This window comes from Neodiprion lecontei, chromosome 6 (genome assembly GCF_021901455.1).
Source record: "Neodiprion lecontei isolate iyNeoLeco1 chromosome 6, iyNeoLeco1.1, whole genome shotgun sequence".
Lineage (NCBI taxonomy): Eukaryota > Metazoa > Arthropoda > Insecta > Hymenoptera > Diprionidae > Neodiprion > Neodiprion lecontei.
This window is the reverse complement of record NC_060265.1, coordinates 23150108-23168709: the sequence shown is the minus strand read 5'-3', so window position 1 is coordinate 23168709 and position 18602 is coordinate 23150108. Positions and strand designations below refer to the sequence as shown.

Genomic DNA, 18602 nt, shown 5'->3' with positions numbered 1-18602 from the left:
GGTGTCCCACTACTGTCCACTTTCCTCTACGTTTCTCTCGGTGTTTTTCTGTTTGTTCCGAGTCACGCGTAAATGGATATAAGTGGAACGTGAATGAAGCAAATTTATTCTGGGACTTTCTTGGGGTTTCTGATTGAAATGTCGAGGTCCTTGAATTGAATGAGTCGCCGAAACAATTACTTAATCCATCCTCTACGCTCCTCAATTTCAATTGCGTCAATCACTTTATATCACATTGCTCTTTCCGCCAAGTAATTGTTCGTCGTGCATACATTTTCAAAAAAATCACGTGAATAATATTAGCTAAAAAAGACATGGATCGTGCGGTGTAGGTGTTCTAATCGGAACAACTTCGATGCTCGATCTTCTTCACTAGAATCCTTCATTTTTATATTACTCGGCTAACGCAAAGTAACGGTCGTAGAGCACTTGCAAAGAGTACCGGATTAAAAGAATGTTGAAAATTAATCAGTATTACAGGAATCAAGTGCTCTTTGGGTGCCAATTATGCGGGGTCATATTCAAAACGGCCCTTAATTAGCATCTAAAGAGCACTTAATTATGCTGTGCCTCTCGAACGGTTTTCTCGACGTGGCTCTACTAATATTATCTACGTCTCAAAGCCCTTGTCGCAGAAAGCCGCGCTTTTACAAAAGGTGGATGGAAAACACGAACTTTGGTTCAATTTAGTATTGCGAATTCGTTGCACTGGAAACGAAAACATTCTTACAAAAGTACGATAAAATCGGTTTCTTGGCTGACTGATACTGGCGACAAATGAAGCTCTAGGTATGCACAGATCAGAAACAAAGTTCGAAGCACTGCACGACGTAGACAACAATCTGCATCCACAGCTGTACCTGCATTATTTGCATTTCTTTGAGCTTTTTCTACGTTTTCTCCATGTGTTACCATCTCTTCGACTCAAACCTTTCTCCGCAAGCTTTGAGCAAAGGTTTTGTGCTCGGTACCATGCAGGGTTGGTTGAATCGAGTAAGTACAGTATAGGCGGTATACACAGTCTTGCGGCCGATGCCAGGAAATTTCCTCTCCCAGATGCTATTTAGCTGGAATTTATCGTTTAATTTAATTCCCGTAGCCTAATGCTCGCGGCTTAACGACGGGTTTACGAAACCGACAAACTCCAGAGCAAAGGGTCGAGTTGAGAGCAGAAAGCGTCTGTTTCAGAGAATGGCAATCGACTCCGCTTTCTGTACTGTAATTATATTCTCCTCAAAATTTTCCGTACAGTCGTCTTACAATTAGACCCCCCCAAATCAGGCTACCTAGTTTTGTCCTACCATCAATCGCTTTACAAAGCGCAGTGAACCCCTGTATGGAAAACCCTGAAAATCCATCGAAGCAATTCTGTTGAAAACCAGATGTTGCCCAAGTATTATGAGCCGGCTCTGGCGCAATATTGCTGCAGGTTCACCAGCCTTCTATTATCTGGTAAACGGTGCGTTAAAATTGTTTCGATGCTAACAATAAGGAAACTCCGCTCCATTCGAGCTCCGGTCAACAAATTCTGTTCTTCATAATCAAGTTATATGAACTACTAAATTCCCTTTATCTGAGACCGTTATCGGTACTTCGTAGCTTGAGAAGACTGGCTACCGTAGATTGAAAATATTACCGCAGAAGCTCGCTGCTTGGCTCAGACTCTATGCGATTCTAAAGAATATAGACTTCATTGTTCCTGAACTCCATTCTCGCCTTTTATGCACACCGTTGCATTCCTTCTTATGCGAAAGCATAAGATCTGAATTTTTCATTGATGTATAACCATGCGCTATGCTTTGACGCTCAACAACTTTCTCCAGTTCTCAATCCACCAGGACAAGTTAGACATCGCAATGCTTTTGTGTAACATATTTATTAAGATTCATACAAGTACTTAATTGTTGCTATTTTAGCGAATAATTTGGATTCATTTATGGTTACTCATCACCAGTTTAAAGCTTGGTCTGTACAGAATACAACAACGATTGAAGTCTGGTACACGAACACTGCTGGTTTCGGTAAGCTGAATTTAACGAGATAGGAATTACAATAAGCACTCCGTTGATAAGCATCTGTGTTGGTGGATTACCAAAAAAGAATCCCTTTCATGATGTTTATCCATGTTCTACACATGTTCATACGATATTACACTCGGAACATTTGTGATCTGGCAACCGATGCATGCCATATACGGCATAAGTTATGTGGTGATGAAATATATGATAATAATAATAATAATAATAATATGTTTTACGAGAATAATTTACTGTTCATTTTTTCGCGTATTCAGTGTTTTCCGCTTACACAACCACACAATATATCAAAGGAAAACCATTTCTTCTCTTATCAACGAACAAACTAGCAATTTTCATAATTAAACAAATGATCTTTGGCATGGACATCACATGGGATACAATAGCGTCATCACGATAAGCGATTATTTGTAGCGGATGATACACAAATGTATCGTGGAATTATGACACACAGAAGTATGAGTAATACAGTTTACGGCTAGTTTGTTGGCGTAACTGGTCCAAACTCGTAAACAGTGTATTTTGGATCGAATGATGAAGCGATTTCTTCGTCACTATCTCCGTCGGTATCCTCGCCCGGTGATTCGTCCTTTTCACGTTTCGATGCTTTGTAATTTTCGCATTTTTCGAAGGTGGACTTCGCTGCAACAGATTTTCATATAACAGTAACAGTTGTGTTTTCCTAGTAATTGAAAAAATATATATTATATATGTCGGTACTGAATCTATGATATGACAGGTGTTGAAAAATTGTTTAAAAGTGTTTTCTGATCAGCAAATTGAAGTATTAAAATCCTGGCTATAGCCAAACTGGTGAAAGGCTTTGTGTTGGCGCATCAGAGAGCGTCCATTATATATAGGTCGACATCGACAGGAGTCGAATAATTGCAAACACACGAGCGTCATAATTGCGTCTAAATCAGGCTCATGGTTACTTGCGAACAAGGAAGCCCTTCAATTCTGAAACTCACGTAAACTCGAGGAATATTCCTCTATTTCCGTCGGAAACACAAAGGTCTCTTGTTGGGACTCCGGCTGATTTGGAGCGGATGGTAAAGGCGAAGTTACACCCTCGAAACCCACAGCAGATGTCGACACAGTGTGCTGTGGCACTTGGTAAGTGAGGAGCGGTATAGTACCAATTATAATATCCATTCTGACCTTGAGATTTTTATTATACCACCCTTCGACCCTAGCCTCAACCTGCAACAACGTTAGTTAATTCAAAGGGCAACGGACCGTTACCTTTTGAAGAGAAGTCGTGGACCAGAGACGATTTTGTTTTAGCTCGTGCTCGGTGGATATCTTCTTACAAACGTTTGGCTCCAACCTTTAGCTTGTAGTCGACTTCGATGATTTTACAATGTTGCAGGCCGGAAGGTGGAAGCGAGGGTAACTTTAGGTTAATCAGAACCAAATCTTGACCCTCGTCGACGTTCGCTTCGAAATCCGTTATCACTTCTTTTCGGGTCCGGGAATCTCCCAACGCATGAAACGTAACTAACTGTAAGAATTTGGACATGCACAAAAACGTGTTACTTGCAGTAGTTGCGCGATCAGGCATCGCTGAGTTGAAATTTATACAACTGCAACGCTATCGCGTGATACAATTACCTTCGTAGTCTGGCTAACCAGAGGATTTGTGAGATTTGAAATTGCCTAGTCGGATCTGATATATTGCCTAGTCGGATCTGATATATTGCAATAATAAAGTCTACCATTTTTCCGATGTTATTCTCAGTGAAACTTTTATAAAGGTGCAGAGGAGTTTTCATTTGACTTTCAATTCTGTCGTTTTTTTTTTACAATGACCCTACGGCAGCGTCAAAGTTATGATTAATTCAGCAGAACTCACTTTTTTCAGCACCACTCTTAACTTTTCAACGTCAACGCCTGACATATTATTCAGCTTTGCTTTAATTGGTATATTTTGTCCCGGTACGTAGCCACGAACGGGAAGCGAAACGGACATATAGAGAGGCTCCGAGTGACCCCAAAACGTTTTGTGATTTTCCTCGTTTATCGGCTCCTACGGAGAAAATCAAGGGGGATGATTAGGAAAATTTCTTGAAATAGAATATCTAAGAAATGGGATGATGCCACGATCGTTTATTGTCGAGGAAACGAAGAGGCACTCCACGTGAATTCTCATCTCACCGACGAAAGTGGTTCGCGGTTAAGATCAAGGATCGGTACGACGGTGAACGGAACTTTAAGGACGTGGTCAAACTTCCAGGGCCGATCAATGACTGCTTTGACTGTGTAGCGAACACGCCCGTACAAGCTTTCGAAGCTGCCGGGAATATTTGTCGGTAGCATCCAGGTGAATGGAAACACGTGACTTCCTTCGGGTATTTCAAATTCTCTTTCTCCGTCTGAAAGGGGGTTGTGGTTGAAAGAAAACTTAATAGATTATAGAGTTACGTGAAAAATAGGCTAAAATTCTTTTGGCTATACTGCGCTGCTGCGTACGGACTTACCTCCGCAAATAATACACTTTATGTCCATGTAAGTTTCGTTTGCTTTGCGTATTTGGTTTCCCCCCTCGGGCTTCCACCGCACCTTGGCCTCGCCCTTGTATCTAACTTCAATCCCTGTTGAAACAAGAAGGAAGAAAATAGCCGAACGAATGAGATTATCTCAATGTCCCGTCATTTTATTGAGATGATTCATTACCTCGAACCTTTTTCGGCGAGTCCACGTCTATGTAAACATTGCCGGAAATTGGACAACCGGCGTAATAAATTCCGTACGGATTATCCAGGATGATCTCGAATCTCGACAGGCCCATACTTCCACAAGAATTTGAGTCTGAAAACTTTCAAAAGCAGGGAATTAGATACTTAACATGAAAGACGTGTAACCATTTTTTTTCAAATTAAGAGGGTTAAGCTGATTCGAATATGAATATGAATGCCATCGAAACTGGATGCGAGAGCTTTGAGGCGACTAGTATTCTGATTGCCATTTATACTTCGAAGCAAAAGGGTTTGGTGTGATAATCCGCGCGGCTTCATCCATCGATGAAGTCGTCGCGCACGCTCCGAGAATTTCAACGAGAAATCAGCACCGAGGAAAGCTTGAGACTTTCTTCTATGGATATGTACTTTACGTAACCGCCAGCCGATGACTTATCGATACGGGATTTTAAACCTGTCGTGGAAATAGTGTACACCATATACCAGTCAGGCTTTTACGACTGGCACATTCGTTCGAATTGAACTTCTTGAGTTGCGAAAGGATTGCTTTATGCTTTGCTATAAATCGTTCTTCCGTGCTGATTGACGGTGAAATGATTTACCAATTCCATCAACCTACACAAACATTTGCTATGCACTTTGTATGATTTTTTTACACCTCATCGTCGTTTTGACTTTCCACGATTTAACCAAAACCAAATTTCCTCATTCGGCCATTTATCGTATCACTCAAGAATGCACTGTGCATGCTTATACCCAGGACGCGTCTATACGTGTCACAAATTCTACACACCTTGAGACACTGTTACAGTAGATATGAAAAACGAAAAGAAATGTACAGATTTTCTCCACTAGACTTTACTGCAGAACAGCATTCCCTCGACCAGTTGTGACAGTTCGCCCTGAGCTCGGATACTGATCCTTCGGAGCAAACTCTCGCGCCGTCGGCCGCCAATACTTTCGTCTAGACTCAGAGACGCCTTGGCGTCCTCGAGCGTCGGATGTCGGGCGTCGGTGGACGCCGTACCAGGACTAACCATAATCAACCAGACCCACGAAGATCCTGCAGGGTAATATGACGCCGGTGAGAGAATCACAATCATCCTCGAAATGCCGCGTATCGTGCGATCGATTTTGTACCGTCGCACGTTTCGTGAACCGCGCTTAAACTGCGTGCTGAAGAACGACGTGACGAGGAGATATCATCGTGTGTCTGCGCAACGCGGAGGTAATTCATCATAAACAACCATACAACCTTCGGGTGATTATTACCGATGTAATTGTAATACACGTACATCGTATATTACTGTCTGCGAGTTTACGTCTTTGTAACAGAGTATAATACTTACCGGCTTTTGTAGAGAGGTTCAACCGGGGAACGTGGCGCATACTTCACATCTCGGGCATGTACGCGATGCTAAAGAGGGCTGTTTGTGTTGGGTAAAACCAGCGTTAATTGAGTATACATTAGCATGGCAGCTTCAACTACGATATATTTACCCTGTAGCCTGGAGCCTGTAAGGGCTGATGCGTGTGAACTCTATCCCTATTTGGCTAGAATACTTACTATATGGCCCGTAATCCAAATGCGTATCTCTGTCACCGCGCGTATAAAGCAATTGGATTGATTATAACCGCTATTTAACGATGTATCGCATTATGTTAATTATACAGGCTCGGCTTGGGAGTTGTGTGGCAAAGATTTACCTGTCCGTCACAGATCATTATCAGGTTTTGAAGCTGTGCTGAATAATATCATGGGCTATTGATTACATATACGAATGTTTTTCATTCCACGTGCTAATCAGGATTTGCAATAGCAGATTTAGTCCTTATTATTTACAAGATATTCCACATAATACGTAGCCGCTAAAAGTACTGTGTAAATTTGGTGGCCTTTGATCAACATTATATGGTGTTCACTTTTCAAGTTATACATGGATCAAAATTCTACAGTACCGAATCAAACATCTATTTCGTGGTAAATGTAATTGAAAACAGTTTCGGGTTAATTGATGCTGACAATGAGTCAAAACTATTACAAGCAAGAATATTTTTACCCAGAAATAACTCTTCAGATTAACGATCGCTTCGTCAAAGATCATTGTCATTTAATACATAGATTACGTTGTGAAAATTCGAGTGAAGCTTTTGGCTTTAATGTAGGTTGCCTTATAAAATAACTAGATTTTACTATTGTAAGTACAATTTCTGCATCAAATCAAATCTCACATAGATATTTCTTGAACAGAAAGAAGTAACAAATCCAGTTTCGCATCAAACGCCATGCGGGGACTTGACAACTCTTGGTGATGAATGGTTGGTAGAAATCGCGGGTGAACCGATTGCGGAAGAAAGTGTCGCGTCACGTGAAGCCTTCCTTTCTTTTCGCCTCTGAGGTCGGTTGAAATCGTATACATGTACAGAGGTATTTTATGTATATGAGGCTCTCGGCCCACTCGGAGTTTTTCCTATCCGAGGTACACATGTTACTGTGGTGGTTACCTGAGAGCAAGACTGTAGACGTCTGACAAGAAGAAGAGGACGTGTCGAGGGAGGTCAGCGCGTGACAAACGAGGCTGCTTGTCTGAGCTTTCTACGTTGAGATAACGAGCCCTCTTTCCGGGTTGAGCCGTGATGCCGTAACAGCCACCAAAATTACGTGCCTTAAACACATATTCCAGAGCTCTCTATCCCCCCCCCCCCCCCCCCCTCTAGTTCTGAATTGAAGACTGTAATTATTATAATTGCCGTCTCAGTTACACCGTGGATTTGTTCACAACCGAGTAACAACGTAGCGTCGTTAGCTTCTATTATACTTGGAACTCGAATGTTGTTCACCAGAGTCATTATTATAGTTACAGAAGTTGGACGAGGTGCTTCGCAAATTGATAAAATTTTTACTCACGCAATTTTTTCTCACCCACCATTTACGCAGGCTGAAGCGACATACGAGATGGATTTTCTTCTTCCTTTTCCGTGCTTGCTGAAATTGAAACCCGACATTTCGCTGATGTATACCCTATAGCTTATGCGTGTAAAACTTGAGAATACCCTTGGCATAAGTATTGAGTTATCATCCACTTCAAAAAGTTACCAACTCGCCTGAAAAAGAAACACGTGTCTCTCGTTTTTACCAGAAGATCGTCAAACGAAAAAACGTACTTGAGTGGGCCAAGAATTCGTGTGACATACAGTGGAAAATATAGTTTGGAGAAAGGATGAAATGTAAAAAGCCAGAGAAATAAATGAAATTCTTTCCGAATATTCTGGTGGAATTTCAAATCACTCTTCGAGGTTGTAACGGTCACCACGACGATCCGTTCGAAAATCGACAAGTTCGAGGGTCTTTGAAAAGAAGGAACGTCTTATATGCGGATCGGGACCGTTGTGCATATCAGTGTCCGGAGTAAGGCGACCCGGCCTTCCAGCCGACTGGAATGGGCTCGGGGACAAAAAAGCAATCAACCCTTGGTTTAGCCAGGAACTTTCCGCCGTCCTGGACCTAAAGTCCCACTATAACTTACTTACTACTACCGGCCTTTTTTTGTCCGTCGAAGCTTTTCCCTCTCTCTTGTCTCGCCATCGAACTCCATCACATCGACTCTATGGATAAAGCTTGCCTACTCGAGCATGAAACGAAACGGGTCAGACAAGAAGTCCTCTCCTCCCCGCGCGCATACTTCTCAAAAATTACACGTCTTTCGGCTTGTCCGAAAGTCCGACCGATCGTTTTTCGCTTCGCTAAAACGTTACTCGTCCTTAAAAAGCACTGCAAGCCTGATTTGAACGAGATTTGTTTGTTTAATTCCGGAACAGGGGGACCCTGCTGCCATGCTTGCTCATTAAAACGCCCATACATCAACGAACTAATTGCCCAGGAACGTTCGAACGCTTGATGACGCTGATGCTGGCGAATCGAGCTATAAGCCGCTTTTCGGAAAAAAGCCGGATTCAGTGGCCTCTGCACCGGAAATTCTTTATTCCAGGTTACAGATGGACCAAAATAAATAAGAACGTAAGAAGGAAATTACGGAAATGCAGCGGATAATCGGCAAGTAAATACGAAAACGATATCTGTAGATAATCTTAGATTCCTGTGTATTTACCAGAAAGAGGCAGCTCGTGATTACGTTTTGAAAAACTCGATATATTGATGCGGAAAAGGAGAACCCACTTAATTGATGAAATAACTTTGGAAGTGGTGGCTGACAGGAAATGTCAAAGTTTTAGACGTAATGCAATATATATCCACTACCTTTCATTATCGGTTTATCTAACGAGCTCCAAAATCATGTTGGAAGATTTTGTGCGAAAAATTTCTAATTTTGCTGACGGCTATCATTTTGGATATCTGTCAAACAATGTGGATTCTGTAAGTGGGGCACAAATTTCATGCTTGTCGTCTGCACGAATGGTGATCAATTCTATAATATGCGTTACGTTTGATTATTTTATTTTTGCCTCACGTGAGTGCGCAACAATTACGATACTTTACAAGTAGTAATTGACACCTCTGCGATTAGTATCGAGGTTTGTTTCTTGACGAACCAGGTTACAGCTGTAAGATTGTTAACGGTTCATAAGGTTTAATAATCCAAAACGTTCCAATTACGAGAAGTTTGCAGTAATTATAGCGAATGCATGCTCGATCCGAGTATAACATAATATTACAAATTCGTGCACGATATTACGAATAACACGAGGGTGGAGGTATGGATTTGTTCACGGTGCAACGGATAGTCAAATTGAAACGTTAATATGCGCGATATTCCTGCGTGGCGTACACAGCGTTATTACACGCTGTATATTTTGGGATTCTGTACGACATTCGTGCGCCTTTGTACGAGTAATTTGATATCGTGTACGATGACACATTCGTGGTACGTCTGGTTAGGATCTTTGGTCGAGGCGCTATCCCCGAAAGAAATCTTACGGAGGTGAAACGTCGCCAGCGTTATACTCGGTATATCATGTGTCTCGCCGAATGTCGTTTTATTCGCGAATAAGATACAGAGTAAGTTGGTACGGAAGGGTGAAGCTCTCAGTCACAGTTTAGCCAGACGTGGTGAAACGTGCGGCGCTAGCTTTTACAAGATTACGGTTGAAACGTTGAAATTTGGAGGAAAAAACACAAGAAAATAAACATTCATATGCCGCGTGCCTCTAGTCATCGGTAACCTCTGCGCCCTCGGTAAATTTACATTTCCTTAGATACGGCTGTCTCTGCCTGGCGTAAAGAAGGAGGGAAAAAAATCTCGAAGAAGAAGTAGAACACCAAGTGAAAGAAAAAGAAAAAAAGGAAAAGAACAAAAATATCTGTGTATATACACACACGCACACACACATATACATGTATACCTACACAGATATATGCATACGGAATAAAAAGTTCCCGGTGAAGGATGGAAATGGCAGGGATGAGGGGTGGTTTGTCCAACACGTTCCTCTAAAGCACGAGCTTCTCGACCCTTTTCAATTTAAGACACGCGATAGGCTGTACCGCACCTACGTGTTACACCCGTCGCTAGATCCTTTGTGTTTTACCCCCATTTACGATAATGAAATCTAGGTTCCACTTCGTGTCGACACTGAAAAGCTCTTGATTTCACGTACAATTCCACTCAGACCCGCGTCTTTTCTCACCACCTTGCCAGTTATCGTTGATACGACGCGACGCTGCCTAGGTCTGACCAGTGCACCACACACACCGCGTGTCATTGTTGCCACAGTCTTGGAAAGTGCTACCCGCGTCACGCAGCGAAATAACTGCAGGGGGCAACCGGAGTTGTGGTCATGTGTCAAAATGCTCCTTTGTTCCACCTCTGTACATACACGTCTAGAAACACCGTCCACAGAACTACGCAATTCTCGTCTTTAATCAGCCCCCTCCCCGTTATGCATTCAAATTTCATCAAGGTGCAGACAGCGGCGCAACAAACCCAAAGCAAGTAGAACCGGGCGTATCAACGGACTCCGCGTTATTCGCCCACCCTCGTTTTCCACAGTCTTGTATTACTGTCGCCAGAGTACCTCAGCGACGTAATTAATTTTTGCTTCATTACTCGCGACGGCGACTTGGACCAACGGCAGTTCGTGGTGCACAAGGCGCGTTATACGAGAGTGTAGTTGTACGGTTGAACGTATTGTGCTTCCACGGATCGGGGAAAAGCTTTGCCGGACAACGAGTCACCCACGCAATCACTTTATTTTTAGCTTTTCTTGCTATCGCAATTAGTCTCTAGATGATATTTTTCTCGCTATAAGGAACCTGGCCGAATCTAAAATTAGAAATCGTGTGAAGTTGGCATCAAGAGAGGGCTAATATTATTCCGCACTTAGTTCTTCCGAGCTGCAGGGCAAGGTTCGAGTGCAGAGTTTGCAGGATGGTGCAGAAAATTGCCGCGTCGCAAGTTGAAACGACTGAAGGGAATCTCGATCGTCGAACTCGGAACATTTCGGAGTTTCCCCGGAGCTTCAATAATCCTCTTCAGTCTCTCATCGATTGTGCCACTTTTCTACTTCCTTGTTCTGATTTTTTCTTTTTTTTTCCCCTGCGTACTCGTATTTTAGGGTGCAAACACAATTCTCGCACATTATTTTTACCTCGGTACGCTTCAGATTCGTACATTATATACGTGCTTTCTTATAAATTCATTCGCCTATTCACTTTACCGGGCCACTCACTGAGTGACGACGTTGCGTTTAAGCGTGCCGACAACATCTGTGGGAAAGCAGTTTATTCTGTCTCACATTTCACCCGGGATCACGACTCAACGTCTCCGCTTCCTGGGACGCCGCTAGCGGTATCGTGTTCTCAGTACCGCAGCTTTTGAATCCGAGTGCTCGTGCGCACTTTTGTGACAGCAGATTTGTTCTCTTATTTTTAGAAAATTATACCAATCCCCGGGGATAAGAGCCGCGACTTCCAGGGCCGCCTGGTGAGAGTGTCCGCCTCAATTTCCCCTCGTTTCCAAAATATTTCGCTAATAACGCGTGTCCTCAAATCTACGTATGTATTTTTTTTTTTGCATCTATCGTTCGCTTTAATGCCACGGGCTTTGATTTCCCTCGCATGCTTGTCCGGTTTACGATCGAGTGATTAACAAACCCGCTGCATAACGTCGTTTCGGTCACGGTTAATCCGAATTATATTATATCTGTACACCGGGGAGTAAGGCTAATTTTTTCTGCGGTTTACAGCCGAGTCATTAGCGCGGTATGTCAATGTCGGTAGATTCACGCTACCATGGAATGTTGGCCGCGATGTCGATGATAATTTCGCGGTATTCCATTGACCGGAAGCGAGTGGAGAGAAGCTGGGATTTTGGACGCTGTTGACCAATTCGGCACCCCGCAAGCCCAGAAAAAATCCGGAATACGACAGTTGGAGGAATTCCGGCAGTAGGATGATAGTCGTACGTATACCTTCTACGACGCGTCTTGACGTGATCTCGTCTCACGACAATTTCCAACTTTCCAAGCATCACGGACTTCCCCATAAATTACGCTCCTGTCAGAGAGCTCGCTACCGTTGAATTTATTCCCGGATTATCGTGGGGCTCCAGTCGCCCTGTCAACTTCCCCTCGACGTATATTAAAATTCGCCCAAAGAGGCGATAAAAATAAAATTCAAATTTAAAGGGGTTGCCCGTCGTCGCCTCAGCTATCCCGCTTTCAATTTGTGTGCTATTAACGCCACTCTCTCGACTATCTTATTGAACCTGGAGGTGCTACGGGATATTGATTGTTGGCATTGTTCCGGCTGTTTATTATCCTTTTGCCGCTATTATTAGCGCCGTGGATATTCTACCGACCATCCGATCGATGCAGGCCGTTTGGCATATGGATTATCGGCTGAGTTATGCACTCGTACAGGTATTATCGGTGAATAATAATAATAATAATAATAATAATGATAATGGAATTTTGGTCCGCCAGCTTGGAGCTGCGCGTAACCGGAGGATTTATTTATTAATCATCCAATTCGTATCGTTTCTTTGTGTAATGCGCTATGGTCCACCAACGATCGATTAGATGATTAAAAAAGCAATTAACAAGGTATCATAACAACAATTTTTGTCATTACGAAGTATAATAAATTAGTAAAAAGACAAGAAGTGAGGGAGAGAAGCCAACGAAAAGTGGGTGCGAAAATCAGAGAGGAAGAGGGATGAGATGGATCAAGGGTTGATTTTAAAAAGCAATGCAAAGAACGGTTTGATTAACATCGAATAACAGGAAAGCTTCCGTTCGTATTATATCAGACCTGCCTTGTCATGCTTAATTAATTATTTATCATTGGTCATCAAGTTTCACGGTACCACCGTTAATATTCCTCTAAATGTCTGACAAATTTTAACCGTCACGCTCACGTTTGCGTATTTTGTTCTGTCCAGGTTGACGTCAGCCACGATCTCGAATAATTAGTTTTTCAACGACGTTGCAGACAATTCTGTAACACAGGCAAGTTCTTAAATTCAACTTCTTTTTCTTCTTTTCCTGAAAAGTTACCCTCGGACATTTATCTCATCATCTTTCACGACGAAATACCGTAGCTGTAGTATTCAGGGTAAGAGAATTTTATCAACACCGGCAGTACATCACGTTTTGGGAACGACAAGACCCACTCTACTAAATTGGGGATTGATTGAGTGGCTCAAATTTAAACCTTTACTGATCTACTGCGGATGAACCAAGAAGTTGCTGTATCAACTGTTCCTCCGTTAAACTACAAGCACTTGAAAGTTACTAGTAGAAAGTGTATTTTTTTAAATCTGATCAGCTGCACGCCCGCTTCTTGCCGGAAAATACTCAATATTATCGTGATTATTTCTGTCTGAACTTGATCTAAATTCAAATTATCAAGGGAAAGAAAGAAATGAAAAGTCAACGTAATCCGCCAATCCTCTAAACAATCGTCGCGGTATAACCCTGGGAGAAAAGCAACGCATGAATCGTGTGGCAAAGAAACTCGGGGAAACGGGAATGAAAAGAGAAAAAAAATACGAAAAACGAGGAACAAGATTTTCGTCGAATCGCCGAGGCCGCTGAATAAATCACCGTGTACTCAATGATCCTGTTGTTGTTTTTACATCAATTTTTACTGCTCAGTCTCTCGGATTTACGAGCTGTTTATAATTCGGCGTTTAAACCGCCAGCGCAACGTCTGACCATTACCCGAGCGTTACTACTGCGTTGCAGGTTACCTACAGTCAGCGTTTCGCTTTTGCACGTGATTCAGCCAACTGTCAGACTTTAGGACCACAATTCAGGAGATTCAGTTGCCGCAGCGAGGCAAGGATTTTGCCGCAGGAAGTCCTCCAGGTCTTTGAATATATTACGCAGGTATATTTACGCCGTTAAGCGCTTAGACGGGCCGGGATTTCCCGCTGCAAACGCTCGCGAACGTCGGGAAATCTTATAAACGAATAATATACACACAGCGGCTGTGAGTCGTTCCTGTCTCACTTTGCACCTCGTCCTTTTAGTTCACGTTCCAAAGCAAGTGAATCCCCGCGCATCGCTCTGCAGAAATTACGCTTCCAGAAACATCAGCCGGATCTGGTGCGGTCTGTACAAACACTCCCTTTACCCGGTGGAAAATCGCACGAAAGGTATAAATTCAAACCTATAAAAAGCAACGGAGGTAGACATTCCTGAAAGGATACGGATATTCACCACCACGTATGCCGTACGTAACACGCGCAGCATCGACGCGGCTGTGAATGGCGAATCGCTCAGCAGGGACAAATGGACCAATTCATCTCTCTGATCTCTTCCGTTTTCTTCCCTCGCAACGCGAGCTTTTCTAACTATCGCAGTAACGGAGTATCGCGCTGTCGTGAAACTTGGAAACTTGCTTGCCTACAATTTACAGACATTTTTTTCGCACTTTGTTATTCAAGGTTCAGGTAGCCGAAGATGGAAACGATCCTCGGAACAGGTATGTACGTATCGACGAATGCGAGTCTGTTATACCTACGTCTCCGAACGACGGTGGCAATGATTATGCCATGCGGTTAATCGTGACAATTATTCACCACGCTGGGGTTCATTTCCAACCATTGCACTTGGGCCCGTGGGTAAGAGATTGGTCGAACCGAATCGAACCTGACCGAAGTGGCCCAGATTCCTCACGCCGGTCCAACCGCACCCGTATAGAACCTTTCTCACCCTCAAGTTGACCGAACTGTTTCTCGAGGGCGAAACCCTTCGGTTTCCGACTGGCAAGGACACGCTCAGTTTAACCTGACACCAAATCCGTAATCCGGAACAGTCTCACCTGTTTGTTGTCCGAGGAAAAATATGTGTACCTACCAACGCCGGGTGAAAAAAGGGGAGGGAACGAGGAAGGGATAAAAAAAAGTGGTTATATTTATTTATATAGGAACAGATATCGGCCTCTTTTAGGAGACGTATCTCCGAATTACGAGCATTGGTAATATCTCCGTCTGTTTTCGAAATATCGTGGCGGTCCGGTGATTTATCGGGTCACCGGATGAACGCGCTCCCCCATAACTCACATCGCGGCCACCCGGGCCTCTGATTCCCCTAGTTAAGTACCTATCCACGTAGGCAGTATAGGCCGGCTAGGCTTGTGCTCCTCCAGGAGGTCGGGAGCCGCGTCGTTATACGTTCTCTCCTCGAGTCGACCGCGAAACTGTTTGGTCTCCGCTCGGGGGTTGCTGGTATGGGTGCAGGTTAGGTATACACACTGTAGGGTCCTTATTATAACGGGGCGGCGTTGGTTCAGCTCGTTTGTTAGGGACCTCTTTTGCCGTGGAATGAAATTTATTACGTTCGCGCATGAGATGACTCGCAAACACCGGGCTAAAGACGGATCTCCCTTCTTATCTCGGAATTAACTCCCGGAAGCTTCCTTCGCGCCAAGACCGAAGCCTACGCAGAGACGGCATGTCGGTCGGAGTCTGTTGCCTCGAAAGAAGAGGCTCGTTTGTAACTAACTGTGTCGGGGGCGGGAGGGTTGGAGGCAAATTGATGTCGCGAGACGAATTCAAAGAGACCTTTTACCGCTCCTCCTTCTTTTCACCCTCGGGACTCTTCCTTGACTTTTCCGTTTCACTTACGCGTCTTTGTCATCTATTTTTCTCAACGAATACGCAGACGATGTCCAAGAATATTTACTGCGAAACTGTAGGTAGGTACGCAACTGTACATATTATTCTATACCGTCATGTCCGGGTGAAAGATGCTTTAACTTCTACCCCGGGCTTCGCGATGAATCGAGTTCACCCTCTGTAGGCCATTATCTACCCTGGGCAATAATTTTTAGACAAATAAAAACTTCCTACTCTGGACCTATAAACTCGGTATATTTACAACCATGCTGATTTTTACGAACGGTATCGGGATCGTTCCGAGTTGTTATATGCCAAGTAATAATTTTTCTCCCCTGAGTAAAAGCCGTCTTATTGGCCAGAGTTTTCTGATATCCGTATATATATACACATGTATGCCAAGGTACAGAACGGAATGCTTCTCATAACCGTAGACGATCAGAATCTAAAGTAATTTTCATCTCGACGTTTAAATTTGCTTCAAACATGCAAGTGTAATCAGCAAGTTTTGGATTCGTGTACTCGCCAAAGGATCGTCCCTAAGATTAGACAAATCTAAATATTTAGCCGACAAAAGTCGAGGAATTCGAACTCATCTAAGTTTTTGCGATCCGAGTGAATACCTTCGAAGACTCGAAGACTGCGAAGAACAATTAAATCGATCAAGAACTGCGTTAGCCTTTGCCTTGAATGAAGTCTGTCCTATGCAACAGCTTCGCTGCACCGCGAACTTGTAACTGTCAATTCCACCGCTCGGTGTATCAGAGCTTTGATCGAAGTAGTTGCCTGCAGCTGTGACTCTGAAGTTGACCGGTGGACCTATGTATACCTGTGCGGTGGTTTGCGGTATTTTAGTTTAAAGTTGGAGGCCATCGTATCGGTCAAACTAACTTGTCCGTTCCAACTACAGAGAAAAGTTTCATTTAAGTTTTGGCTTAAATTTACTACCACCGGGACGCTTGAACGTTTGTTACGGGTTCACGTGAAGCAGAATGAGGAATAGACAAAATATATGAAAGCACGAAATGAAAAAAAAAAAAAAGAAAGAAGGAAAGATGTAGAAACCGAAACGTAGAAGGAAAGAGCTTTTCGTATACGTTTCGATTTCTCAGCTCGGAACCCCTCCGAGCTTCCGTCTTATTTTTTTCAAGATTATACTAACGACAAGGGTGGGGCGGCCAAGCCCCTCGGTATGATATAGGTGGGTCTATATATAATACACCATATATATGTATAGTCAAAGAATTGTGCCAATTTGAAGCGATAAAGTTTATGTACCATCCGATATTAAAATGCTCAGCCTTGCGTCGTACAGCTTCGCTTTCTCGGTCCCCTCATGAGAAGTGGGAAGTGACCTTTAATTTCTTAAGTCGGTAAGGGTCGCTTTCCTTAAGAGGGGTGGGAGGAGTAGCTCTTTGCGCCACGGCTATCCAGCGTCATTCTTAGGGATATTAATCGCGTCAAGATCCTTACGGTGAACGTTGCGTTTTCAAACTTCCGTTACGCGGCTGAGAGGAGTGCCAATAATGGAATTTAACGGCTTTCTCGGCTCGTACAAATTTACTCTCGACAGTACGAACACAGAGCGCGAACTGAAGTAGATTAAGGGGCGGAGAGGCATTACCTGGCGATATAAGGGGGTGTTCGCGTTATACCGTAGCTATGCGTTGACCCTCTTAAGCTGCCGACAGTCCAGGATAAATCCTTGAACGTGACGGTCCTGCTAACAGGATTAGTATACGGCCAAAACGTCTCCTAAATTCCCTCTGTATATACCTGTCGACCTCGTACGTCACATCCCGCAACGCTGACGGAGATGACAAAGTCGCGGAGGTCGCAAAGGACGCGGAGGTCACGTCAAGCTTCGCGAGGGATATCCACCCCCACCCCCCAAAACTCCGCCTTCGCTTCCGCCACACCCGCGAGGTACCCACTCGTTGACCCGTCATTTATGACTCCGTTACCCTGGCGGAAATGCCTCGTAAATATCCGGGGGACAGTGCAATGCTCACATCACTCTTGACTTTAATAATACAGTCCGAAGCTTTCATCGTCAGTTGCAAATAGACGATTCGTTTTTGACGTTGAAAATTAAATTCATTGTTCAATTTTCTCATTAATCGTAAACAACGAGAGAAAATTGTGAGACGTTCATAACGAATGCTAGGATTCAAGATCCCAACATGCTGGAAGAACTCGATTGAAGCAACAATCCCGATTCAGGGACGTGCAGCCAGGGAAACCGAGTACGTGGATGTCGATTAAAATATCGAGAATACCGATGACGAAGGCGATGAGCGAGGTCGTAAGAGATAGGTTTGAGCTGGTTGGCGCACAGATGAGTACGGATATGTATAAACTGCTACACGGAGAGAAAAATCTGAGAAAAATTACCCTGCTGTTACTATAATCGTGATGTAAAAGACACCTAATGCAGTTTTTATTGATGCGTGTTACAAAAATTATGGGTTTTTATGAAAAAATTACTACCTTGCTTAGAAACTACGTATTTCGGCAGCACAAAATTTAAAATGTGACGACGCATTTTTCTGATGCAGCACCGTAAAAATGTGGACCTTGTAATTTTTCATCTGCTCTCACAAAAAATATACTACGCATTTAAAAAAAAATATCTCTCAGAATCATTGAATTTGAAATGTAATAGCGAATTTTTCAAATGCAGCACATTAAAAATTCGAGCTTTCAAATGTTTCATTTGCGACCGCAGAAAAATTTATGGTCTCATCGGAAATAAATTGAAGACAGCGGAGAAATTTTACCGTGCT

At 43.3% G+C, this 18602-nt stretch overlaps 1 protein-coding gene across 2 annotated transcripts in view; it reads right to left on the bottom strand.

Annotated features, from left to right (window-relative positions):
- Positions 1-1860: 1860 nt before the first annotated feature.
- Positions 1861-18602, bottom strand: part of LOC107217131 (arrestin domain-containing protein 17-like) — a 132306-nt gene continuing 115564 nt past the window's right edge. For both annotated transcript variants that reach the window (XM_046744328.1, XM_046744329.1), the window contains 7 exons: positions 4713-4847; positions 4517-4630; positions 4194-4411; positions 3892-4065; positions 3367-3540; positions 3008-3239; positions 1861-2678 (listed from right to left, as the gene is read on the bottom strand). In XM_046744328.1, coding sequence (XP_046600284.1) covers positions 2515-2678; positions 3008-3239; positions 3367-3540; positions 3892-4065; positions 4194-4411; positions 4517-4630; positions 4713-4847 — 1211 coding nt within the window. In that variant the 3' untranslated portion in view covers positions 1861-2514. The remainder of the gene's footprint in view (positions 2679-3007; positions 3240-3366; positions 3541-3891; positions 4066-4193; positions 4412-4516; positions 4631-4712; positions 4848-18602) is intronic.